This window comes from Carica papaya, chromosome 3 (assembly GCF_054855325.1).
Source record: "Carica papaya isolate Zhongbai chromosome 3, ASM5485532v1, whole genome shotgun sequence".
In the NCBI taxonomy this organism is placed as follows: Eukaryota; Viridiplantae; Streptophyta; class Magnoliopsida; order Brassicales; family Caricaceae; genus Carica; species Carica papaya.
The window spans coordinates 6,153,218-6,181,021 of NC_142311.1; the positions used below are offsets into that span (position 1 = coordinate 6,153,218).

General features: G+C 36.2%; 1 protein-coding gene across 6 annotated transcripts in view; it reads left to right on the forward strand.

Annotated features, from left to right (window-relative positions):
• MSH1 (MUTL protein homolog 1) overlaps window positions 1-27,804 on the forward strand; it is a 54,717-nt gene that overhangs the window by 11,310 nt on the left and 15,603 nt on the right. For 5 of the 6 annotated variants that reach the window (XR_015817653.1, XM_088215306.1, XM_088215307.1 and 2 more), the window contains 6 exons: window positions 6,306-6,381; window positions 7,331-7,450; window positions 14,116-14,163; window positions 15,472-15,536; window positions 22,726-22,811; window positions 25,461-25,625. Coding sequence is in view for 5 of the 6 variants with exons in the window: in XM_088215306.1 (XP_088071432.1) it covers window positions 6,306-6,381; window positions 7,331-7,450; window positions 14,116-14,163; window positions 15,472-15,536; window positions 22,726-22,811; window positions 25,461-25,625 (560 nt within the window). In the remaining variant the exon portion in view is untranslated. Of the gene's footprint in view, window positions 1-6,305; window positions 6,382-7,313; window positions 7,451-14,115; window positions 14,164-15,471; window positions 15,537-22,725; window positions 22,812-25,460; window positions 25,626-27,804 lie in introns of all 6 variants that reach the window. The other variant, XM_088215309.1, reaches the window with a different exon arrangement.

Here is a 27,804-nt window from a genome sequence, read left to right on the forward strand (position 1 = left end):
TAAAGTCCAACGCACACCTCAGCATTACCAATCCTCTTTCTAGAGTTCAGGTCTTGAAATTCACACATGTGTGGAAGAAATTTAGTAACACAATTAAGATCCTGTGTTAGTTTACTTATAAATAAAAGTTGGAATCCAATTTCGGTACATAGAATACAGAGTGAAGGGTAATATCCTTAGAAATAATGACAGAACTTGTACCAACTACCCTTAAAAGGGTTCCATCGGCAATTCGAATAGAGAAATTATTATGGCAGAGTGTATATTTATGAAAAACCATGAGGTTTCTGGTCATGTGATCTGATGCTCCGGAATCCACTATCCATGTAGTGTGATTTTCCTGTCTAATGTTGAGGGCATGAGAAAAAAATATCTTTCTAGGCTACATATGCAGTACTACTAGTTGCTCCGGAGGATTGTAGAGTCTGTTGGAACATTTTTTGCAGCGCCTCCAGTTGTTCTTTGCTAAATGGACTAGAATTTGTGCCTGCTGCAGTACCACTTGAGCTCATGTTAGGTTTGTCTTCTTCAGCTATAGCAGTGTAGCCTCGACCTCCTTGGTTTTGTTGTGATCGAGAAGGTTTCCAACTAGCAAGTTTACCGTGTAGATGCCAGCAAGTTTCTTTTGTGTGTCCAGGTTTCTTGCAATGGTTGCATCATGAATGATTCTTCTTTATTTGGTTGTTATTGTTGAATTGAGTTCCTTGTATAGCTAGAGCTGAGTTCTCAAATTTTTTTGAAGAGTTTTGTATTCCCAACATAACTTTTTATCTGTTTTCTTCTCTGCGAATTTAAGAAAACTTTTCTCTAACATTAGGTAATGACTTAATACTTAAAACTCTTCCATGTATCTCATCCAGATTCTTATTGAGGCCAAGTAATAATTTGTAGATATGTTCCTTTTCAACAATCTTCTTGTACAGGAGTTGATCTTCGAGACACCTCCACACCACTTCTTCATAAACATCAAGTTGTTGCCAATATTTTTTAAGGATGTTAAAATATTCAGTAATAGTTGAATCTCCTTGCCGAATGTCATGGAGAATGATCTTGATTTCGAAAATCGCAGAAGTATTGTCGATGTTGGAGTTGGTCTTTCTGGCTACATCGCATATCTCTTTTGCTGTGCCATAATACATGAAGTTTTCTCCTATGTCATTGATCATAGAATTAATTAGCCAAGATATCACCATACTATTTTTGAGTTTGGTTCGGTGTCATGCATCATTTTCCTTTGGCTGAGCAGCGACTCCCGTAAGGTACCCTTCTTTGCTTTTACCGCAGATGAATAATCAGACATACTGTGTCCATTGAACAAAATTTTGCCCATTGAGTTTATAACCGGGTATGGGAAGAATGATGCCTTATGTGACGCTGGTATTGTCGGAGTGGACTGCTTCAGGTCCGAAGGTTACCTTCAAGATTGAACCTTCCGTTCTACTTGCCATGAGTGAGAGAAAATTTCTTCCCTTCCTCTTTTTTTTTTTTAGTGGTTCAGATCTACAACTCTGATACTATGTAGAAATATTATTTATTTCTTGTGTAAATTCTGGATACAAAATGAGAGTATATATACAAATTGAAATTCTAATAGTCGCAAGTTATGCAATAAATATTTATAGGTATTACAAAAGGAAATAACAACTAATTAAAAGATATTCTCTCTTAAAATCAGAAACTAATCGTGACTAAATCCCACTAGTTTTGACATTTAATTGTGATCTTATGTTTTCATAATCTGAATCCTACTGATCTTGGCATTTAATCATAATTCCATATTTCCACAAGTATGAATGGAGGCTACATATCCAAACATTCGACGGATAAGATGGTTTGTGACACTTCTAGATAAAACTTGGAGAGTGCTTCTAAGTCTCCAAGTTTTGATCCAGTACCCAGGAGATGAATGGTTCCTTTTGAGGGTTGTCAGAGTTAATTGAGATTAGCTCAAATAATCTTTGCCTATGAAGTGATAAGCAGTTGGGCAGAGGTGCCCGGACGACTGAGCAAAGGTGCGGCAAAGGAGCTGCGACTGGCTTTGCGCGACAGAGGACCTTGGTATAGGCAATCCCACAGCCAAGGCAGAGGTACGAGGTGCATAGGAGCTGCAACTGGCTGTGCACGTGGCTGTTTATGTGTGACAGAGGAGGCTGGGTGCATTGTTGAGCTGAACAGAAGATGTAAAAGTGTGGTTCTGGCGGCTAGTGGTTGAGTGACTCCTTCTGGCTGCTTTTAGCTGTGTGCGTTGAGGGTTAGGGCTGGCTATGAAGGACAACTTTTGATGGAGATTCCCAGTTTTGTGGTGGCCGACAACTGCAGTGTGGTGGCAGAAATGAAGGCTGACCTCCCTTAGGGTTTTCTTGTTTTGGCAATGAAAGCCAAATTGAGTTTATTAAAGATTTAGGTTTTTTGAATCTAGGGCTTTAACTACCATGCTAAGAATAGTTAATTGTATATTTCATTGAATATCACGGAACTATATACAACTCGTATAGAATAGAAAGAAAATAGATAATTAATTACATATAATACATTTTACCCATTTATTATTTAACCTAATTTATATAAAATACACTCTCTTTAGTGATAGGTTCCTTTAATGCCTGAATGACTCTTCCGAGCTGAGTCATGGCAAGATGGCAAAAGTTGTTGCCTCAATTATAATTTTTTCTCAGTATACACTCTGCCTTTATACCTCAGTATCCCTTTAGAAAGAGAGTAAGGAGGCTTGGACCCGGGGCTAATAGATAGAGCAGTGATTAAATGTTCTACCATTTCATCCTCTTCATAGCTGTCGGAAATTTCTAGGATCCAACTCAAAATGCTTTTGGAAACCACCAATCTCATTTCTCCTTCTCCCTTTGCTATTTGATTCTCTTCTTTTAGACAATGCAACAACAACATTGTTCTCTATCCTCTTCTTGTACTAGACCTTGTAATCCAATCCCATGGATTTAATGATACCTCTCTGCTAGACTAAGGAGTGAACCTGCTAGTCTAATAAAACTTGATGCTTTGTTGGTCTATTCGGATCACAGAGGTTGAGTTTTCCAAATAATGCCTCTATTTGATATAAAGTATGGCCACAATATCTTTTCCCTTAATTGATAATGCCTGATTTCTTTCACTAAGAGCCTTGCTAATGTAAGCTATACACCTCCCATCTACTTTGATACTGCTCCAATGTTCATGCCACACATTTGCCTCCAACACAGATAGTAGATTCTCCAATTTAGGTGATACTAGCACCAGAGTGGAAAATACAACTTTTTTAAACCTTTCAATGCTAGTTAGCTTCCTCTGCTTTTCTGAACCGCCCACCTTCACAAATTTTCTATAATATCTTATTAACCCAAGGAAAGCTCGAAGAGCTTTCATATTAAAAGGCCTAGGCTGAGAAGTCACTACAAATTTTCTATAATATCTTATTAACCCAAGGAAAGCTCGAAGAGCTTTCATATTAAAAGGCCTAGGCTGAGAAGTCACTGGCTTCAGCTTACTTGGCTATGTACTGACTTTTTTGGCTTTGATTATATACCTTCAATACTCAATTTTGTGATTACGCAGAGGTACACTTGACTGTGTTGCAACAGTTGCATGGACTTTAACACCTCTAGTACTAGTATCTCTAAATAGAACTCCATGAAATGCATTGGCCAAGATCTCATCAAAGAATATAGTTGCAGATTTTTTCAAATAGGACTTGGAAATGTGAATTCTTTGGTTAGCCCAAAAGGCATAACCTTGAGTTCATAATGTCCCGATCTTGAATGCTGTTTTGAACATATCCCTCAGTTTCACATGGATCAAATGGTATTGATCTATGATCAATCTTGACAAAAATTATAGCTCTATTCTGTTCATAAAATAGATCATCAATAATGGTATATGACTTGAAAATGTGAATTCTCAATGGTGATGTATTGTGTGCCCTATAATCAACACAAAATCAGAGATCATGTTTTTGACCTGCACTCCCTAATCTGCATCGAACCTGATTCAATCCCTTTTTTTTTTGTTAAATGATGGTTTGGATCAAAGTGAGTTTGGATTGGCGGATAAATAGGTGCTGAGCAGGGTAGGTTCGGGTTTGGGTTATCAAAATCCACATGAACCCTACCCGGTATATATATATAAATATTTAAATACAAATCATTATATATATATTTGTATGTATATTTATTTAAAAATTGCATATTTGTATGTATATTAATATTAATATAATATTATGATCTAGTCGGATATGGGTTGGATAACCCGCAAACTGACTCGGTTGAAAAATAAAAAAATTATATAAACTTGCTTTGGTTCGGTGCGGGTTTGGGTTCATATTTTTAGAAGTGAGTCGGGTTTGGGTATGGTGAAACTTTTTAGAAAACCTACTATGATTTGGTTAGATGATAGAGGTCTCCAATATTTAGCATTCAGATGATTTGGTTCTCATTTTTAACTTTTGAAAGTGACAGTAACTGTAGGCTCTCAAGTTGTTCGAGGAGGAATACTATGGTTATGAGACCTTGCAGGTGGTAGCTTTTGGGGAGTGCTTGAAGCACTCTGACAAATTTTTCGAAGAGCTTTCTTAGAGTGATTCCTCAGCTTCTGCTGATGATGTTCAACTGATAACTTACTTTATTGAACATAATGGCCTCATGTGCAATAATGCACTGGGATGTTCAGGCATTCTTTCAGAATAATTCATTGATAGTTCCTCTACCATACTTCTCAAGGCCTCCCCCCAAAAAAAAACTATACCATAACAGTGTAGTTCAATAAGCTTGAAAGTGTAGTTGAATGGATCTCCCTGCATTTCCTAGTTCAATCCAACAAATTTCAGCTTACTGTGTGGCCATTTGCCGCCGTTGTTATATGGTTTTGTTTCAACTAATCTTCCATAAATTTGCCTTGGCATCCTTTCATTTATAGAAGTATGTGACCTCTGACTATTAATCAAAACGATGACGGGTTTGTGTTTAATAAAATCTTTTATCTGGATAATTTTAGCTTCATTATGCCCCTTCATTGCAATGACATTGTACTTTTGTCCTCAGCTGCAATTAAAATTTCACTAACAAACACAATAATCTTTCAAGTCATAAAGTGATAAATAAGATATCATTCATATGAGAATTGATTAGAATTTAGGATTATCTTAATTATACTATTATAGTTATTTGAGATACTGAATTCTAGGGTGTTTTGCTAAAAAGTAAATTAGAACATAAACCGGGAAATATTGACTACACTAATTATGCAACTTTTTTAGTTGAAATTCCACTGAAGAAAATATGTCAATTTCACCTATGCCTGGACTGCAAAGAGTACTGAAAGCATGTGTTTAACTTTTATAATTCATGCGATGGTAGAACTCCCAATTGCACAATGATCTATGTTTTCCGTCTAATTAACATCTCAATATTCCTCAACTTGTAAATACTATATTTTCAGACCTATTTTATGTTAATTCATACTGAGATTATTAAGTTAGGTGGAATCCTTTAATGTTAAATCTCTTACTCGATTACAATTTAAACTGATCACACAAATTTCCTAAGTTCCTTCTCTGTTAGTATTATTCCATTCATGGTATAGTATTATTCCATTCATGGTATATTTTATATGTCACTTAAATAGTTTTCCCATTCAAGGATCAATCTAGCATTGAAAAGCTTATTTACGCATAGCTTTCTATTGACACATCACTATGAGCATATACACAATCAAATAACTAAAAATCATTAAAAACAACAGAATATATCCATCATTTACGATAATAAATTAACCTTTAGTCAATTGATTAAAACTTAAAGCATAGGGTTTAGATTCATCTATGCCTTACACAACAAATTACTCCATACTACAATTTAACAAACCAAGCGCGAAATGAATGAGTGCGCCATTGGTGCATTGCTCTGGCAAGTTTCTGCAATCGATTATCTCTTTAGCCACAAAATTCACTACTCATTTCCCCTCTCCCTTTCAACTTGTGTGTTTCACCTTTTTTCTCTTTGGTGAATGATCAAAGCATGACAACAGAGTAAGAAAACTGTCCAATACTCCAACCAACTAATCCATTAATCACATATTTGTTCCAGAGGAGCATCCTTCTTGATCGATATCTCAGCTTATTAAGTCTTGATGAAGACATGCCATGTAGAGAGTTTGACATAAAAATTTCTTTTTGGGGCAAATACTGTATCATTAATTGTTTTCAAGAAGAAAACTAGGGGATCTTGTCTCCAAATACCATCAATAGGATGTCACTGAAAATAAACATCTGCGCCTTAATAGATTTTTGTTTATTGCAGTCTAAAGGAAGGAACGTTGAATTGGGAGATGTTGCAGTTCAAGTCAAGGTTTCCACGTGAAGTCTTACTCTGCAGAGTATGTCACAAATCTTGTTTTTTTGGTCTTATTAATGTCTTTTTTAGGTCATTGTATAAAAGTTTATGCTCCTCAACCAATGTTTGGATCATCTAGAAGGAAAAAACAGAAGTTTTTGAAGGCATTTGTTCTTGTTCGGTAGCATTAGAGATTACTAGTTGTTGACTATGTATACCATGTTTAAGTTTTGACCTCCCCTTGATGGAGGAAACGTTATTGACTTTGCTTGGTACTTTTATGAGAAAAAGGTTCTTGAAAAAACTTCTTTGAGTTGCAGTTATTAAAAGCTTCTTTTTGCAAAAAAATAGTCAGTATTATATAAATTTGTTTGATAAAGTATCATGCAAAATATTTGTGTTTGGTAACAATACATGTGAAAGTATAATGGTAGTAAGATTAATATAAATGTATTGTATTTAAGGAGAACTTTTACTCTTTGAGAAGTTGAGATATATTTAGAAAAATTGTAGAAAAATTGTATGCTTTTATTGAGTAATCTGATTTGTAGTTGCTTACCTTGAAAGCAAATTTTGTTGCTTTGATGAAGCAATCATGTGATTGCTTTTCTAGAGCAGCCAGATTTGCCTTTTCCAACTGAAATTTTTTTGGAAAAAGGATTAAAAGTGCATCAATAAATACAAAATCTTTGAAAGCAAGATAGTCCTTGAAAGAATAAAAAACAACTCAAAAAGCTTTACCAAATGGAGCCATTGTTTAATTCTCTTTTCTAAATTCCCTTGTACATCAGTGGTGGCGCCTCCTTAGTGCCTTATGAGTGTGCTTCTTTTTCTTCTAATTCCTCTTTGAAAATCACAGGTTTATTTCAGCCACTTTTTTCGTCATAAGAACATTTCGCTTCACTTTTGGACTTCATTCTCAAACACACTGGTTTGTTTCTTTATCATCTTTATGTGAATGATGATTTGTTGCAGTTGATTTGTGGTTGCAGGTTGGCGATTTTTATGAAGCTATTGGCATAGATGCTTGCGTTCTTGTTGAATATGCTGGTTTAAATCCCTTTGGTGGTTTGCGATCAGAGAGTATTCCTAGAGCTGGCTGTCCTGTCATGGTATTAGACTCAAAATGTCCACTTTATTCTTCTTTAGGTTTACTTTATTTTGCATTTTGTGTTCAAGGGTTTTGCGCCTTTGAGTGTTTAAGAATTGGCTTAGCAACCATGCAAGTGCAATAATTGTGTCCTCATTTTTGTTTAATGTTCATTTTAACTTTTGTTGTGAGTTATCTACATTGATCCCATTTGTCACCCAGCAAGGTCCTCATGTTTCTTGAAATTTCCGTTTCTTTAGACACTTAAATTACATAGAGACCTTTGATTTAATGGCTTTATTTGCCATGCTTGAGTCCTTTTCCTTGAGCTTTTTGACCTGGAATCCTGGTTGCACAATTTTCTCTACTTACTCCTTTTGGAAGGTGAAAATTCCCTCAAAGAGAGTCTTTATGTGGACCGCAATACTTAATACTAATAACTTGCTTAAGAGGCAACAAAGCTATTTTATATGTGATGTGCTATAGGGATTTGGAGATTAATAGTCATTTGCTTTTGCATTATAAGGTGCCTTCTCGGATTTGAATTTATTTACCCCCTTAGACTTGTATTTGCTTGCTTGCTTTGGGTGAGAGTTGGAATTGCCGACTGAGTGTTGAGGGGTTCCTATCTTATCTTTGAGGGGTTATGTTAAGAATAAAGGGCTTAAAATGCTTTATAGAGGGGAAATCTTTGGTAGGCTTTGGAGTCTCTGTCTAGGCATAATGCTATAATTTTTTATCAATATGTTGTCAGGAACCTGTGACACATACTCACCGTAACTTAGAAAATCAAAGGAAAAGATGAAGAGTTAGATAGAAAAGAGAGATAGAATGCTGAGAAAGACATAGAAAGAGAGTGAGAGACTGTAGTGAGAGGTGAGAAAGAAGAACACTGAGAGAGAGTAAAAAAGTGAGACTGAATATTGTATGAAAAGAGACTTGATAGATTACTTGCCATTTTCAAATTTACAATGAGAGGCTTAAATACATGAAGAGATACATGAAACCATTTCCACATATCACCAATCGACCAGCATGGAAGCCGAAGGGATACAGAGACACCTGAGGTTCACCGAATGAAGGTGGAAGAAGAGTCGGGTTCTAAGAACTAAGGTTTTGGGTGGGTTAAATACCCCTCTAGTGATCATGACATGTATCTTCCATAATTCCATGGATGCAAACCACGTAGCCCTCATTCTTTTTGGGCAAGAAGCCGATTAGCTTCTCTACCTCGACGCATGTAAACCTTTACGGGTTTGAATTGCTTGCATACGGTTTCATTCTTCTCCTTTTGCTCTCTTGCAGATCCCATGTTCCTCTACTCATTTTCTTCTGTCTGCAATCGGTTCTCAACAATTCCCTCCATTTGTGAATTAACACTGCCATCAAAGTTAAGGTAAGGAAACTGTTGGGATATATAAGCGACATTCTCCCTCGTTCTTTCTTTTGCTCCTCTCCATTTGATCAGCCACTGTTCTTCAATCTTGCCCGGCCAACTTTGCAGGATTACATGATTCTTAGTAAATAATTCCAAACTTATTGTAAGAGTGTGGGATCCATTACATTCATCATAATGAATAGTGCTTTCAACTTCAGAGTCTTCTATAACATGATTACCATATTCATCAAATATCTCCCCCATCAATGGTTTAACCGCAACAACCCAAAAGCTAGTGATTCTTTAGTGTTGGTGACCGACAAAAAGATTCCAGTTTAATTTCACAGGGAATGGAAACTGAGACCAACTCATCTTCTTGTTATATCACCAAGGTTGCAGCATGACTTGGTCGGATCTTTATCTAAGTCTTTGCTACGAATTAGTATACTCTTGATTATTACAGTTGATTTCTCATATGAAAGCTTAGCCTTCACTTTGTCTATCTCAAGACATAAACTCTTCTTTGTAATAACTTTGGTTCTTCTTGTAGTGGCGGATGATGCTCGTTCTTGGGCATTATGAGAGTTAGTAAGATAGGTTCTTATAGTCTTTTTCACCTTAGCATGCTAGACTTCAGTTATAGTCTCTAGACCTCTTGATATAACACTACAAATGTGGCAAACATAACCTAGATCATCTTCCAAGACAAACGAATGATCACAATCCTCTCCATCCGCGTGCATTTCTTCATCAGTTGAAGGATCTTCAACAATGTCTTTGAGAGTATGTTGTAGTCTTTTTATGATCTATAATTTTCCTCTCTCCAGTTGGTAATAATGTCTTAGTGGGAACATGCTTTATTCATGTCTTGCAACTTTGCTCCCGAATGAAGAAGGAAAATGTATGAACATCAATTTCTTCAAATTACTTTAGGAACCTACCCCCAATGCAAGCTTCTTTCTGAATCTTTATATTTTACCCATCATGACATCCTCTTCCTCTTAAAGATCCTACACGCCCTAAAATGCCATGCTTTTTCCTGTCCCGAGGGTATATGACAAGAACCTATTCAATATCACAAGAACTAATCCTCATGTCGAGGTTATCATGCTGCCATCAAATCCTTTTTTAATACCCTCTTTTTGGTTGTGAGAAATTTATTTGTCCTCCAAATTTATGATCTTCGATGTTTATATATTTCTCTTTTTCAACTGATTTACTATATGAGTTTTTTCCTTTTTCTTCTGGAATATTAAACTCTTGAGGGTATTTCGTGTATCTCCTATTCCAGATTTTAGCATTTTTTCTTCAAAAATTAGAATATTGATTTTCGGGATGGTTTCTAGTTAGGTTACCCTTCAACCCTGGGCCACTACTGGCCCTAACTTCTCTAAACTTAGGGTTTGGCAACATTCCTCTATGTATATTCAAAACAAATGCAGAGGAACTTACTTTTGTGGGTGTTTCGCTTAGCCGCTCGCCACCTTACAATAGTTTGTTGAGTTGCTCCAACTGTATTATGTTCCCTGATTAAGGATCGAGTCACCGAGCAATTAACAATAAAGTTGTCTTCTATTAAAGCGTTAACACCCTTATTCTTATTGCGAGAACGACTTTTTTTGTGAAAATAAATTACAGCTCATCAAAGGGAGCTACTACCTTGGATCTCGTTAAAGAGAGCTCCAACCTTGTAGTTTAAAATAATATTCTGATTTGTCTTTATTCATATCAAGCATACCCTTTTATATAGAGGTTATAATTCTTATTTAGAAATGTTAATTTAATTTGAAATCTAAATCTAATTAGAAATATTTTATTAAGATATTTTAAATCCTACGCTATTTAGCAATCAAGTACTAATAGAAAATATATATATTATTTAGGAATTTAATACTAATTAGGATTTCAATTATTTAGAAATCTAATACTAATTAGAATTCTATATGTAATTAAATGTCAATTTTCTATTCTTGCTGTGCCTTCTATATTTGCATTCATAACATTACTCCACCCTAATTTTCAAGCTTGTCCTCGACCTTGAATTGTGGATGTAGTTGCCTTGTTGGTATTTTTTTGTTGCTCAGAACCAGCGTCGCGTTCAATCTCGAGGAAAACAATTGTTTACATTGGTGATCCGGAACAAATGATTCATCGCAGTTATAACACAACCCATTCAGTCTCCTTTATGTCATCTCTGTTCTTGTTAGTTTCTTTATAAATGGAGAGGAAGTGCTATCAGATTGTGTCGTGAAATTGCTGTCCTGTGGTGTTTTCTGAACTGAATTGTTAGGCTTGGTAATGGATTGAAAATGATTATTATAATTGTGTTATGTCATACCCCACAATTGTTGTTTCCTTTCAAAAGCTTTGGCCATGCTCATTGTATGCATAAGAATGGTGGGTGATTGCATCTCGACTTCTACCCTGATTGAATCTACTAGACCCGCAGTAAACATGTCAACTTGCTAGTCTTGCCGTAATTTATGGGCACAGACAAAGAGTCTCTGAAGCTGTCATATATAGTCATCCACTGTGTTTGTTTGTTTTAGGTTGATTAGCTTTTCTAATGAATTGTTTTGCTGCGGTGGACCAAACTACAATGTACATAGTTCAACAAATTGACCCCATGACATCCCTGTCTCCTCATGTTGCAGTTTGTAGTACCAAAGTTGTGCATCGCCTAACAAGTGAAAGACTGCTAATCTAGCCTTATCGTTGTTAGCCGTTCTTTGATCAATAAAAAATTGTTCGCAATGATGGAGCCAAGCTAACGGGTTGTCTGATCTATCGTAGGTAGGAAAATCAAGTTTTGTATAATAAGGAATCCATCCGTTGTTATGGGAATTGATCCTGGATTCTTCGTGCCCTGGTTTAGTGTGTCACCTATCTCTCCTTGATTTTGATTTGAACTACTGTTGTCAGTTTTTACGTTATCAATTTTTTCTTTTTTTTGGAATGGAGCGGTTCGGCTGAGAAGAAGTTATAATTGTTGCGTGATTTGACGCAAACTTTCTTTTGTTGGAGTTTCAGAAGCCATCATATGAGATTTTAGATTCCGCAACTCTTAACATAAGCTTTGGTCGCCTATGGTGCCTTGCTCTGATACCAAATTATTATGTTTTCTGATTCAGAATCGAGTCACCGAGGGTTAACAATAAAATTGTCTTTTAGTAAAAGGTTAACATCTTTGTTCTTATTAGGAGAGCGACCTGTTTTGTAAAAATAAATTATAACTCATCAAAGAGAGTTGCTAACTTGAATCTTGTTAAAGAGAGTTCCAATTTTATAGTTTAAAATAATATTTTGACTTATTTTTATTAATATCAAGCATACCCATTTATGCAGAGATTACAATTCTTATTTAGGAATGCTAATTTAATTTGAAATTTAAATCTAATTAGCAATATTTTACTAAAATATTAGAAACCTTACATTGTTTGGAATTAAGTACTAATTGAAAAAATATATATATATTATTTAGAAATTTAATACTAATTAGAAATTTAACTATTTAACATTCTAATACTAATTAGGATTTCATGTTTAATTGAACGTTAATTTTCTATTTTTGTTGCGTTTTCTATATTCGCATCAATAACAAACTGCTGATGGAAAAGGGCCATCTTTTGGTCAATTAAGGATTGGGTTTGTTGCTGGGAATGATACACCTCGGACATTAAATTCGAGAGCCGCTGGTCCACTTTACACACATTTTCTGGTAGGGTTTACACTTTCTAAGGTTCAGGCCTCACAACTTTTCCTTTGTTCTTTATCATAACCACGAAACTTGGAAGGGTCTCCTTGGAATCAATTTGCTCTGATTTCAAGTTGTTAAGAACCCATGACATGTACTCGCAGTAACTAAGAAAATCAAAGGGAAAGAATAAATTAGATAGAAAAGAGAAACAAAATGTTGAGAAGGACAGAGAAGGAGAGTGAGAGAGAGAGAGACCATAGAGAGAGGTGAGAAAGAAGAAAACCGAGAGAGAGTAAGAAAGAGAGACTGAAGTTTGTATGAAAAGATACTTGATAGGTTACTTGCGATTTTCAAGTTTAGAATGAAAGGCTTAAATACATAAAAAGATACATGAACCATTTCCATAGATTGCCAAATGGCCACCATGGAAGCCGAAGAGATAGAGAAACCCAAGGTTCACCAAATGAAGGTGGAAGAAGAATCAACTTTTGAGAACTATGGTTTTGAGGAGGTTAAGTACTTCTCTAGTGATCATGACACGTGTCTCCCAGGATTCTATGGATGCAAGCCACGTAGCTTTCATTTTTTTTTTGGGGCGGGGGGGGGGGGGGGGGGGGGGGGGGGCGAAGCCAATTTGCTTCTCTGCCCCGAGGCATGTAAACCCTTACGGGTTTGGATTCCCTGTGTTCGGTTTCATTCTTCTCCTTCTTCTCCCCTTCCAATCCTGTGTTCCCGTGCTTGTTTTCTTCTCTCTGCAATCAGTTCTCAATATGTGTTAATACTGCATAAGTTGCTTGAGATAGAATGATTTGGGATAGTACCCATTAAACATGCTAGGATGCGGGCTTCTTTTAGCAGTTTGTCTTGTCTATTTTTGGTAAGGAATTAGAAGGTTTTCTTACATTAAATTTGGTCGTCCTTTCCACTTTACTTTAATTTCTTTATGGTTTTATTTCTTTTCTCTTTTTGCTTGTGGAGAATACTTTATCTCCTATTTCTTTCTTTGTTAAATATCCTCTATTTGTGTTATCTCTCTCTCTTAATAATAATCTTCATCTTTTGAGGAAAAAACTTTCAACATTGCACTCATTTTCTTTAGCAGCTGAACAATTGCAGAGGGTATTTCTTCAAGGATGTTTAGCCAACTAACATAACAAGAACCTTAATGCGTGGACTAAATTGCCTAATTTGCTATTGGTTAATTCTCGTATTCCTTATTTAGGTGTCCTTAAAGTTCCTAAACTCATGTCAATGAAGAAACTATTGTGATTTTATGCCATATCGAAAGGGCATCCATAACTGCATTTTCAGTATTCTTTTTTCCTGTTTATTTTGAGCTTTTTTCTCACTTCATGTTCTCTTTAACATCATCTTTTGGAGAGGGTTTATCTTCATTTACCTTTTCAACAGGAAGTACATCTTGGTAATGATTCCTGGAAGTAATTGATTTGTGATTTTAAATGGTCAAGATGACTTCAATATTGTACATGCTTTCTTTTTCCTCTCTGCAATATTTTCTGTAAACGTACTTAGTTGATTATAGTTGAAAATGTTTGTCTGTTCTCTTTGATATTTAGTGCTTATTGGGTTTTGATTAAATGTCTTTTTGTAGAATCTTCGACAAACTTTGGATGATCTGACACGTAATGGCTATTCAGTGGTAAGTACAATAATAATTGAAAATGTGACAATTATGTAATCAATTGTGCATATATGCATGTGCATGTGCTAACATGCACTTGTAATGCATCATGTTTCTTCTTATTTCTCTTCACAGTGTATTTCGTTCGATATGTACATGAGATCAAGACTTTTGGCCTTTGCATTTCTGGTCATTGAAATTCTTACTGTCTGTTTGCTCATACAATTTATTGGTAATTGGAAAGAACACTTAGGTGACGGGTCATTCTTTGTTGAGTTGTAAACCGTAACCAACAACTGGAAGATCATTCGTGGAAATCTTTGGCCTTGAAAGAGGCCTTTCTTCTGTCTACTCTATTGCTAGGTTTAGAGAGGGAAGAGTTTTAGATTTTTTTTGAGGTGTACAATAGTGGAATTCTTTGAAGTTCCCTCTCTTTTGAAACCTTAAGGATTGGGAGATAAATAACTTAATTTCATGTCTTGTCAAGATAGATCTTACTCGTAACCAGTTAGATTTCACTAATATTCTTGTTTTGCTCTTTATGGATGGAGGGTTTTATCGTCAGATCCTATTATACAACCACCTGATGTTGCTGGATGAGATCTTGGATTGTTTACCTTGGAGACAAGAATGGAAAACTATAATAGCATAGAGATTTCTTTTACTTGGGAGGAAATATGGGGAAATTGTAACTATTAACCATCTTATGAGAAAAGGTGGAATTTCAGTAAATGAGTGTTCTCGTGGCATACTCAAAGTGAATAATCTTCTTCTATGATATCCTCAATTGGGAAGGCTTTCGGATTTTCTTTTCATGTCTTGAACCTCAGTTGGATTGTTAATGTCTAGGAATGGTTATTTCCATTGTCATTGCAGTCCAAATATGATGAATATTATCTTTCATGTCTATGCCATGCATGTGCTTTGTCTACATCATAAAGTTGAGAGAAGACTCAAATGTATCATTGTTATTACTATATTTAAAATGGAGACAAAAAAAGTGGAAAAATGGCCTTATATTGAGGCTCTTTCTTTAGAGATCCAAAAAAAAATGTTTCTTTTTGTGAGTAGTAAGTATTGCACCTACACTTTTTATCACCTTTGCTTAAAAATCCTAATTGGAAAAGAAAACCACATGGAGGCACAGGGTCATGGTGAAGAACTGAAAGTAACATGATGTAAATGTTTTAGCATATAGTTCACAAACTATTTCTTTTTTACCATTACATTTTTCTTGGTTGTGGGCTTCTTTCGTGTATTTACTTATGGACAAGCACATATCACGGTTGGCTATTTTGTTGATACATATATTTCCAATCTTTTTAGTGCATAGTGGAGGAGGTTCAGGGTCCAACACAAGCTCGTGCGCGTAAAGGTCGATTTATATCTGGGTAATCAAATGCCTTGACTCCTTTTTAATTTCTTTGTTGTTCTAACATGTTAATGTCTTGTGTTCTTCTAGTTGAATGTTAGTAAAGTGCTTCCTTGTCACATGGAAAAAGGACAAAGTTTCTCATTGGGTGAAGTTATGTTCTTGATAATTGTGCACAAAGTTCTTTGTTGATACTTCTATATAACAAAGATTGGTAATATATAGGTTTTTTTTTTGAAATAAAAAGTAGGATGTATATATATTAACAAGGTACCAAAGCGGAGGTACCACCCATTTATAAAAAATTTACAAAAGAGTTAGTGTATTAATGACATCTTCAAAATCCTTAATTCTAATTTTATCATAACCTAACAAAATGGTTTCAAAATAATGCATCCATCTATCCCTTAATCTATACAGCTCACAATCTTTACTCTCAAAAGCTCTAACATTAATCTTTCTCCAAAGAATCTGAAAAATAGTCAATGGAACTAGATTAGCAATGTTCCTTTTTATACTTAATCTTTCCCATCTTACGAACTGAACCTGCCATTACCCAATTGACTTCCAGTAGGCCGTACACCGTGCACCATAAGTTGTACGCAGTAGATGATTACAAGATTCATCAGCCTTCAAGCAGAGATAACAACCATTAATAAAAATCTGACATCTTTTTTTAAGTTTATCAATAGTAAGAATCTTCTCCCAACATGCCTCCCATGCAAAAAAAAGCAACCCACGGAGGTACCTTGATTTTCTAGATTTGCTTATGAGGAAAATTCAAAGAGCCTTCTGCAGTGCCATCCACCAAAAATCTATAATAAGAACTGACAGTGAAAACCTCTTTCTTTTCTAAATTCCAGACCAGTTGATCAGATGAAGGGTTAACCTACTGTGAAGCTAAGGTCTTAAACATGTCCTCCTATTCACTGATTTTTCAGTCATTTAAATTTCTTACCACATTGATCGACCATTCAATATTCTCATTAATTATCCAATATGCATCTTCAATCAACAAATTCCTGAATCGAGCAATGCCAAAAATTCTCGAAAATCTTCTCTTGAGACATCCCTCGTTAAGCCAATTATCGAGCCATAATATAATCTTATTACCTCTACCGAGTTTCCAATGGGTACTTAGTTTGAACTGTGACCATTATATTAAGATTTTCCTCCACCAAACTATGCCCATCCACGTTAGAAGGTCTAATGCCCCCACTGGCTAGATTGGGATCTCCCCATCGAGAATCCACAATCTTTCTCCACAATCTATTCTTCTCAGTCATGTACCTCCAAAGCCATTTATCTTGGAGAGCTTCATTCATTTTCATCTTGGATTTAATGCCAAGGCCACCAAGCATGATGGTTTTTTAATGCCCCCCCAAATTCACCAAATGATACTTATGTTTCCTATCATCATTCCCCCAAAGAAATCAACATTGAATTGTTTTCAATTTCTTTGCAATTTTTACGAGAATTGTAAGAGTTGAAAGGTAGTAAATGAGGAGGTCGGCCATTGTGCTTTTGATTAAAGTAAATCTGCCACCCTTAGAAAAGAAGTTACGCTTTCAACCTGCAAGCTTTTTTCGAAACAGCTCAAGGACCGGTTTCCAAGATGTAAGCTCTTTATATTTGGCAAGCAAATCCCAAGATATTTAATAGGGAGCATAATTGCTTTACACCTCAACATATTAGCAAACATACCTGCATCCTTATTGCCACCAATTCTAACAAATTTTGATTTGTCAAGATTGATTTTTAGATCAAACACAACCTGGAAGCATAATAGAACATATTTTAGGTTCAACAAATTCCTCACATCAGGCTGGCAAAAAATTAGCGTGTCATCAACAAAAAATAGGTGAGAAACCTCAGTACAATGATTCTGTCTACCCGCCAAGACCTCTTTCACAAGCTGGAGGTCAATAGTCTTGCATAACCACCCGTTAAAGGCCTTCATAACGATGATAAATAACAAGTGAGACAGTGGATCACCCTGTCTTAATCCTCTGGTAGCATTAAAAAACTCAGATGGTCCACCATTTACCAAGACCGCAAAAGAGGCGATGGACATGCGCAATTTCATCTAGCCCTGCTATTTCTGCCAAAAACCCATTCTTTTTAACATATATTTAACGAAATTCCAACTCACATGACCATAAGCTTTCTCCATATCCAACTTACATACCAAACCATCATTTTCCCTAGCCATCAGGTCATCAACAGTTTCATTTGCAGCCATCATAGCGTTCAACATTTGTCTGCCTTCGACAAAAGCATGTTGGCACTCCCCAATAACCTCCCCAAGCACCCTAGAAAAGCTTTTAGCCAACACCTTAGCTATAAGCTTATATATGCATCCTAACAAACTAATAGGTCTGAGTTCTTTGAACTTTCTAGGGCTTCTCTTTTTAGGGATAAAGACAATAAAGGTGGAATTGAGAAATTTAACAAATTTATCCGAATTGTGCAATTCCTTAAAGAGATCCATCACATCATCTCCATTAATTACTAGAAAGTCGTAAGAAACTTCATATTGAATCCATCGGGGCCAGGGGCCTTATTGTCATTGCATGATTTTAGACAGTCCGTCACTTCATCCTCAGAAAAAATGGCTTCCAACAACAGGTTGCTACCCTCGGATACATTTTTAAATTGTAAGCCATCTAGATTAGGCCAATGGCAAGCCTCATCTTCATAAAGTTTGGAGAAATGACATCTAGCCGCCTCCCTTAGCTCAACATCACCCGTGACCTTATCATCGCACCAGATTTCATCAATAAAGTTGCAACCTCTCATGTGGGGAGCTAGAACATTAAAATATTTGGCATTGCAGTCACCTCCAGAGAGCCACCTTTCCCTAAACTTTTGTCTCCAAGTGATTTCCTCTGCCTTCAGGAATGAAGCCAACTGTAACTTCAATGCACCCCTCTTATCACGCTTCTCACTGTTCAACCCATTTGTCTCATCTCTAGAATCTAGGTCATTGATCTTGGACATGATTGGATCATATTTAGATTTTTCCTTCTCCCGCTCCACCTTGGTCCAAATCTTGATTTCCTTCTTTAACTCCTTCAGCTTATAAGCTATTCTGTAACTGGTGCAACCATAGATTGCACAGCTCCTCTATTTATCTTCTACCAAAACCTTGAAATTCTCATCTTTTAGCCACTTATTGTCCAATTTAAAGGGGACTGGACCCATTGGATGCTCTCTGTCACAAGGCAAATTGGGAGGTGATCCGAAGTGTGGCGAGACAACATTTTTTGTTGAACACCAATAAATTGTACCAAAAAACTGACTGATATAAAAAATATGTCGATCATTAATCTACTCTTTTAGTTGGACCAAGTCTACTCTCCACTTAAAAGTGGAAGATTAATTACACTCATCTTATCCATCACATCTTTGAACTCTTCAACTTTTGCAACCAAAAAAATACTGCCACTCCGCTCCCCCCTTCTCATAACCATATTGAAGTCACCTCCTACAATCTAGTTCGCCCCCCCCCTTCCTTCCCAACCATTTAGCCCTACATTCTTCCAATTCACCCTAAAGTAGCTCTTTCTCCTCTCTACTTTCCCTACAATAGACACCTGAGAAAGCCCATACAAACCCCCCTATTGTTCTTAAAAAGACTGGATAATGTGCACTCCCCTTTTACCACCTCCTCACAAGTCACATAATCTTCCCTCCGTAAAATGACCAGCCCACCAGCCGAGCCCTTGGTGGGAATAACATGCCACCCCATATTCTTTATGCCCCATAGAATTTTAAGCACCTTCTCAGAGCAGATTTTCAGTTTCGTTTTTTGCAGGCATACAACAAGTTTCCATTTTTGGAGATACCCCCTTATGATAAACATTTTACATTGGTTATTAATACTCCTTACATTTCAAAAAATTATTTTTTCAATCATTGACACAACAATTTCATCCTCCCTGAAGCCTTAACTTCCTTCCTTCTGCTGTCATAATTAATGGTAGACTCTAGCCTTTTCAACTCTCTCGGTATGCCACCACTCTGTTTTTTCTTCCATTTGATACAAAATCTCTATTTCTTTTTTTCAATATTTTTTCAATTTCAAAAAAGAAAAGATAGGAAAGATTTTTCATACATTCAAGCGAGACACCCATCACCTTGTTGAACTTTTGAATGTTTTGCATGACCCAAAGGGAGCACCCATCCACTTCTTCGTCCACCACCTTGATGCCTTCAAGACTTAGTTGCAAGATCTCTTCTATTTCTAGATTAGACACTGAAGCAAGAGCTTGAACATCCTCATCGATCATCACCATCTCAAGCTTCTTTGCATGCTCCTCTTCACAATGCTCTTCGGTCTGAAAGTTCCCCTCATGCTCAAACTCATCCCTTGAAGAAAACACTGAGCAACAATCCTCCTCTTCACGGTTAATCGTACTCAACTGATCAATTTGAACATCACTCTCAGCTTCATCCGCATCGAAATCCTTCTCTTTCTGCTTGATTTTTGTCACTCCTTTTTTGTCTTTCGTCTCAAAAACCACAGGAAAAAAATCTCCACTTTCTTTTATCCCCGAAGTTTCACCACGGGTCGGGTTAAAGAAACTCGGTTCCCTCATTTCTCTTGGGTGTAGGTCCTTGGAATGATGCACCACCAGGCCTGGGTCCACAACCCATTTTTCTTTTCCTTTCCACTCGAATTTTTTTTTTCTTAGCGACTGATCCACTTCTTCTGTGTTTATTGCAGCCCAAATCAAGAACACTTCCATTTTCTTTCAGCCTAACTCTATTATTCACCTTTGAGAATTTAAAATTACCTTTATGCCCCTCTTCTTTTCGGATCTGATCCGCTGCGCTGACCCTACCCATATTGCCAGCAGGTTTGTTTTGCCCTACTTGATTCTTCCCTTCCTCCTCAGCTTGCAGAGCCGCTGCGTAGGTCTAAGTGTTGCCCACTTCAACCGTGAACTGAATCAACACTTCACAATGAGGACATCTGATTGAGACATTCCACGGCTTTTTTGGAAGACTCGAATGCAAAATGGGGGTGGAAGAAATGTCCTTACACTACTGGCTCCATTTCTAGGCACTTTGACTTGTCTGTTCGCAAGTTCAAAGACTGCCACCACTAATTTCCACCAACCTTTCCCCTAATATCTGCCAGGAAAGAAGATTCGTTTCACCTGGCGGTCGTTTTGTACCATTAGCGCTAGGTACTCACCCTTTCTGTTCTTCTCGAACGCAAGCCATAATTCATAGTTTCTCTTAACCAAGTGTTTAGCCGAAACCCTCGGCTTCCTTCACCAGCAGAACTCATCGAGCGCATCGAGAAACCACCTAAACTCATCTCTATTGAGGAAGATTGATCTTTTGAAACCTCAATCATTTTCACATATTCTCGAGCATTTTGCTTTGCGACCCTCACAGACCAAATGGAAAGATTTGCTTTCGATAGTAGGAATCCTTCTCCCGAATGTACTCATGAATAATCTTATGTGGTATACGGACTCCTAACTGAAAACCACTTCCCAGATTACACATGACTACTTAATTAACATCTTAGACTTTATTCTTCATGAATTTGAGTTTGGAAATTTGGCGCAATGATTTGTAAAAGATTAATGAGTTGTTTCTCCATGTGACTTAGTGAATTCAGCCCATTTGTTTCATGGCTCTTCAAGTTCGGCTCAAACCTTTCTTCTTCACTGATCCATTCTTGAACATAAGATTGAAAGGCTTGCTTGAGTTCTTGGCTTGTGACCTAGTGAGTGGCCCACATGACATAGTAATATCTGTCCCATATGGTTCATGTGCATCTTGAGTTGTATTCAAACTATGCACATCTCCTTGAACACGTGCTCCATTATGCTTTGTGTCTTGATCTCCATCAAAGTTACTCTAGGTCAAGCATTAATTTTCCTACTTAGGTAGCCTATTTACCTTAGGGGTAGGGTAATTCTGGTACAGGCGTGTTTATCCAGCTTATTACTCTAATTTTTATCCTTTTTATATTACCTAACAAGTTAATAAAGAGAATAGGGGGATAATAAGAAGATTTATTACTCTTTAGCCTCATTGCAATTTATTGGGTTTCCACTGGGCGGTGAGAGCTGAACTCTTTGCCTGAGAAGGGAGTACTTGTATTAACAAGAGTTATAGTCTAATTCCGCTTACTATTTTCTGGGTAATTTGGAAAGAAAAAAACAATAGAGCGTTTGAGGGTATCAAGGTGAATTTTGCTACTATCAAGGACAAATGGTTGCACTTTTTTGTTTCTATTATTTTAGAACACAACCTTGATAGCCTAGAGAATTTAGGATCCATTATAAATATTCTTATTGAATTGTAAATTTCCTCATTTTGTACATGGGTGGCACTCTCTTAACGCCTTTCAATTCATACCATACTTTTATCTCAAAAAAAATAAGAAGATTTATTCGGTTTACAGCCGGGAAGGAGAACAAAGGATCATCTAGTGAGTTGGGAGATGTGTTGTCAATCCAAAGGTTCAGGAGGGTTAGGGATTAAAAAACTTATATCTAAAAGCATATCACTATTGACTAAATGACTCTGGACTTCTCATAGGAACCAAATCTTTCTGTGGCTTAGGGTGTTAAACAACATCCACAGGTCCGATTCAGTTCTGTTCAAAACCCTACCCCTTTCTGTGCGCCGCTCAGGAGAGATGAACAGAAAAGAAGAAGACTGAAGATGATTTTATTCTGAATATCGATGATTACAACGCATAGAGAAGTGGTCCATTTGTAGGCAGTAAGTGAAAGAGGTGAACTGTTACACAGGTGAAAGCAGCCCGGATCTGGTGAACACAGCAGCGATCTCGCGATCATTCTGATCTTGTTAGGGTTTGATTCAGTCAAACTCTAACCCTAATCTTCCAAGAGGTTGTGTTAACGATTTTGTCCCTCCGTGGGTGTTTTTCCCTTTTCACCCCTCCTGTAGTGAGCGACTAAGGGTGACTTGACATGTATTATTTCCTAAATGTCTGTATAGAAGCACAAGTTTCTTGGTTGACAAAATATAAATTTTATCAAGATGAAAGGGCTTGTTCGTTTGTTTCCCTTCGACACAATTCTTGGTATTGGGAATTGAAAGTGAATGCTTAGTACGTTACTAAGTTTGTATATCATTGTGCAGTCTTTGTTCCTATTTTTCTTAGAACTCTTAACATCCATTGCTTGCTCTGACTTGTTTTTTTAAGTATTCAGGCATGCACATCCGGGGAGTCCTTATGTATTTGGGCTTGTTGGGGTTGATCACGATCTTGACTTTCCAGAACCAATGCCTGTAGTTGGTATGAAGAGTATGCATAATTTATATATATTATGTGTATATATATAGACATATGATGATTGTTTCAATAACCAGCCTTTAAAAGAGCAATGTGTATAAACTTTATTCAACATGTTCTGTTGGATTTCTTAATTATGCTCTCATTTTCGTATACAGCCCATGTTACTGACTGCAGTTGCCTTTTTGCATACTGGTTATATATTTGTTAGAGAATAGGAATATTTCCATTATAGTCTTTTTCTATATGCTTAAGAGTCCTATATAGATAGGTTCTATTGTGTTGATATCTTTCTCCAATTATAATTTTAGTTTTCTTTCCTTTTCCTTTTGATTTTTAAGCTTCTCTATAAAGGCGTGTACTATTTCTTCGACATAATAACAAGAACAATATTTCAGTTTATTCTTTTAGTAGTATTATATTTCACTAGGTATAATTTGATGTTTAGGGATTTTACTCATTGGTATCTAGCAAGTGCTCTTAGTTCTTGGATGGGTTGTTGTGACCTTTAGCCACCTACTGGGGTTTCATTTTTTTATCAAGAAAAAGCTACCAGCTTTAATATGTTGGGCTGTTTAAGATATCTTGACATGACTTTCTTTGTGGTGATAGCTTGCTGGTAATGCATCTGGCCATGTCAAAATTGGAAATAAACTGAAGATCCCCACTGTCACGTAGGCGCTTGTGGCCTGTGTTCATATAAAATATATGCTGACCTGGCAATTTCATATTCTATAAATAATAAATAATTTTGCTTTTAATAGTTTAAACTTTTAGAAAAATCAGTCATACGATCAAATTATTTCTCATAGAGCCAAGACATCTAGGAACAGATTTCTGATTGCTGCTCAAATTTGTTAGTTTTTTTGATAGAAAAAAATGTTATTAGGAATGAGAAGGAAATATTACAAATACAGTGGGTAAGATATCTTACCAAAAGGGATACTAGTAAAAACAGAATAGCATAAGAAACATAAATAACAATGCAGGGGACAAAATGGAGCCATGGGTGACCACATGATTTTTACTTCCCAATTCCTGTGGAGGACAGTAAGAGAGATGTCAGAGAAGTTTCCATGTACCTTGTCCCATAGGGAATGCAGAAAAGTCACCTCTCCTGTATTATATCATCTGTGGGAAGGATTGATTATCAAATATCCATGGTTTCTTTCTAACCTTGTCCATAGATCTGTGGGGACAAGGATTCTTGCCATAAAATAACAGATTGAATAATATTCTATGAGCTTACCAAATTGAAGAGTACATATTTTAGTTGCTAATATATATTGCACATCAACCAACTGGAAATCTAATTACATCAAATGGGCATATGATTCATATTTTGAAAAAATAACATAAGATTGAGTTTGGTCCAAATTCTAATTTCATGGAATTAGAATGAGAATACAATACAAATGTGATAGAAATTTGAATTGAAGATAGGAATAAAAAAATTCAGGGTTGTGGAATTGAAGGTAAAAGTGAAGTTTATTTAATCATGCATCAAATGTGCAAAGTATGACGATTGCCTTCTACACATTAAACTAATAAGATCTGGGAACTGATTTTGGATGTGATTGGTTAACATAAAGGAATATTTCATGTATAACACTAGTTCTATCTGATAGCTTACCAGTGAACTTCCCATGCATCAGTTGTCTTCTCTCCTCTTTTTCCTCGGCAAAAAGGTGTAATTGAGTGCAAAGGCTTTTTTTTTTTCTTCTTTCTCTTTGTGTGTCTTTGTATCTATCTATCTTTATATGCATGGAATTGTATTTTTTGGAATCATATTTAAGAGAAACTCCTGTGTTACGAGTGGTATTCTCTCTAATTAATTCTTTTCAAAATGACTTGCTACTTTCTGAAAATCATGGGAAGCGTTTAACAACTGGAAATCCTTGTGCAGAATTGGTACTGTTGTGAAGAATGCATATGTATGGACTTCCATTTACAAGAAAAAGTGATTTACAGCTGCTTTTCAATATGTTAATTGTACATTAAGCTCTTTTTTTTTGGATTAAAAAAGTTAATAAGCTTTGACTTTGTATAGGATAATTGGAGTTATTGATTTACTGGATATAAGTTCTTGTTATCTACCTTCCTTTTCCTATGGAATAATGTTGTCTTCCTTTCCTCTAACTACTGGTTATATCAATAGTTTGCTTTTATTGGTTGCTTATTCATGAATTTTGGTAGAATACAGCATCATCTTGTGCTTGATGTTATGATTTTTTTCGCATAAAAGAGAAGATACTATTTTTTTTTATAGAAAAAAGAAGAAACATTGGAAAATAGAAGATACAAATATGGAGGATTAGGTGATGGGGAAGGTATTATTAGAAAGCAGAAAGTTGTTGCAATAAGATGGAGAGAATAAGGTATCCTCCTGTAAAAACAGGTAATGAAAAAGAAACAATGGAGTAGTACTAAGACCAAATAGCGACTCAATCCCTGTGCAAGACAACCTTTGTTTCATTTGCTACTTGACTTAGATAATTTACTCATAAACAACACCGTATAATATCTGTACATCATTCCATTTGGATTATATACTTTGTTGGCATATACTACTAACTTCAACTTCATGTACTGAGCTAATTTTAGTGATACTGATAAGTTTTAACTTCTGTTAAATGTCTCTTGAATTTCTAGGAATATCTCGGTCAGCAAGTGGGTATTCTCTGACTTCAGTATTTGAGACTATGAAGACATATTCTTTAGAGGATGGTCTTACTGAAGAAGCGTTAGTTACGAAGCTTCGTACTTGTCAGTGCCACCATCTATTTCTGCATACATCCTTGAGACAAAATGCATCAGGTTTAAATGTTATCCTTGTTTATGTTTGATGCTTTGTTTTTTTTTTTTCAAATATCAGGAAGTAAGTCATCTAATCTGTATCACGGTTGTGTCCATAACTGGAGACATGGTATGCATTTGCCAAATATTTGTTGATAAGCTACAAAAAAAAAAAAAAATTAAACAAAGGGTGATGAAGCGGGTATGTAATTGTTGTACAGGGAATTTGCAGGTAGAACACCAAAAAAAGCGAAATAAACATAAAAGTGAGGTATACACAAGTGAAACATTGTAAAGAAAAATGCACATAAAAATAAAACACAAATCCTGGGGAGAACTAAGGGAACTATTTTTGTGAGGTATACGCAGGAGCCTCAATAGTCTATAGTAGAAATTCATTGATTCTACCTTCATCCATCCCCTCTTTGCGCTACTTCTTAATTTGGCCTTCTATACCTTCATATTTTGAACTTCTCTAAAGCTAGTCTTACCATCCATCATTACCTCTCTCCAACTTTTGTTGATCTTGTCATAGAAACCATTAACTTTTAACTATTTACCCTCGAACCTGAAGGGATAAGGATTCCAATTAATCCCATGGGAGACTAAGCAATTGAGGAAGTGACTAGAGATGGTTCGTTACATGAGTTTTTAGCACAAACAAGTTATTTGTAATTGGCAGGAAATCAACACCAAAACTTATCAATTCTTGAACAAACTGGGTTGGGTCTCTGATTGGATCAAGTCCATTTACCTCCCACTAGAGGTAAATTTAGTCGTTCAAGCCTGTCAATGGTCTTCTTAAGCTCTTTAGCACAATACCTCGAGAAATGTTGTTCGGATCTTTCTTATCTACTCAAACGATATTGAAATCCCTCTCCACAATCCATGAGAGGTCCCATTTTTGTGTACATACATCTAAATCCTTCAACAACCAACTCCTGTCTCTTCCTTCATCTCTGTTTTATCCACTAGTAAACACCCACCTTCACCCATTTATACGATTATCAAACAGGCACGAAATAGAGTATCCCTCCAACAATACTTTCTCACATTTAAGAACCACATTATTCCATAGAACCAGAATCCCTCGAGATAACCTCCTAGCTGGTAGGTCTTGCCAGCTGATCTCCTTAGTCTTCCAAAGGCTTCGAGTATCCTGTTTGAGATGAATTCCATTTTAGATTCTTGAAGGTAAATTATATTAGGTTTCCATCTATTCATATAAATTCTAATTACCTGTTTCTTTTTATGATCATTTATGCCCCTAACATTCTAAGAGATTATGCGACCAAACATGTATTAAGCATCCCCACACACCCTTTTTCCCTTCTTTTCCCCATTTCACGAATTGCCATGGTTGATACTTGATTGCAACCTTCTCAACTCCCTATAGCCTTCAATGCCAATCTGTTTTTAACTTTAGATTTTAACTTCTCCCCTCTCACCTTCTCTTTCTTTTTTTTCTCTATCTTTTTAAAAAGTGTCATAGCCTGCTCCTCTAAACCGTCGTAAGTGACCTTGAGCATGCTACTATTCAGCTGGATATTTTGGAGTACCCATCTAGAGTTTTTTTCTTCAATCAAGTCCCTGATTTTCTACCCCACCTCTTCCTCCACCATTACCTCCCCCAGCTCTGTTGTCCTTTCATCCCACCTAGCCGTTTCTACAGCCACTTCACATTCTAACAGGACAACCATTAGTGGCTAATGGAACCCCCTTCATCCTTCTTGTTCGCGTCATCCCAGTCAAAATGACTTCAGCTTCTACCACAGTCTCCTTGCCCAACCCTTCCTCTTCCTGAGCACTGCTAGTCTCCCCCTCTTCTCTGTTAACCTCTCCATCGCCAAACTTCATGATATGACCAAGCACATTAAATTGGATTGACACTTTATCAAAAAGAAGTTAGATAGTGGCTTGATCTATACGCCCTAGATGTCCACCAACTCTCAACTTGCTGATGTACTCATCAAAGGCTTGAGCAATTGAGGTATTTCTGACAATATATTAGTAAGTTGAGAATGGACAATATTTATTCAGTAGTTTGAAGGGGAGTGTTGGAAAGTAGTATCATGTATAGATACTTGTTTTCTTTTTTATGTATATTATTAGTCTCCTAAACAGAGAAGTAAATTAAATTAGTGTTTCCCAAGTGTAACTGAATCAAGATTTGTGATTAGATTATGATTTCCTTTCTTTT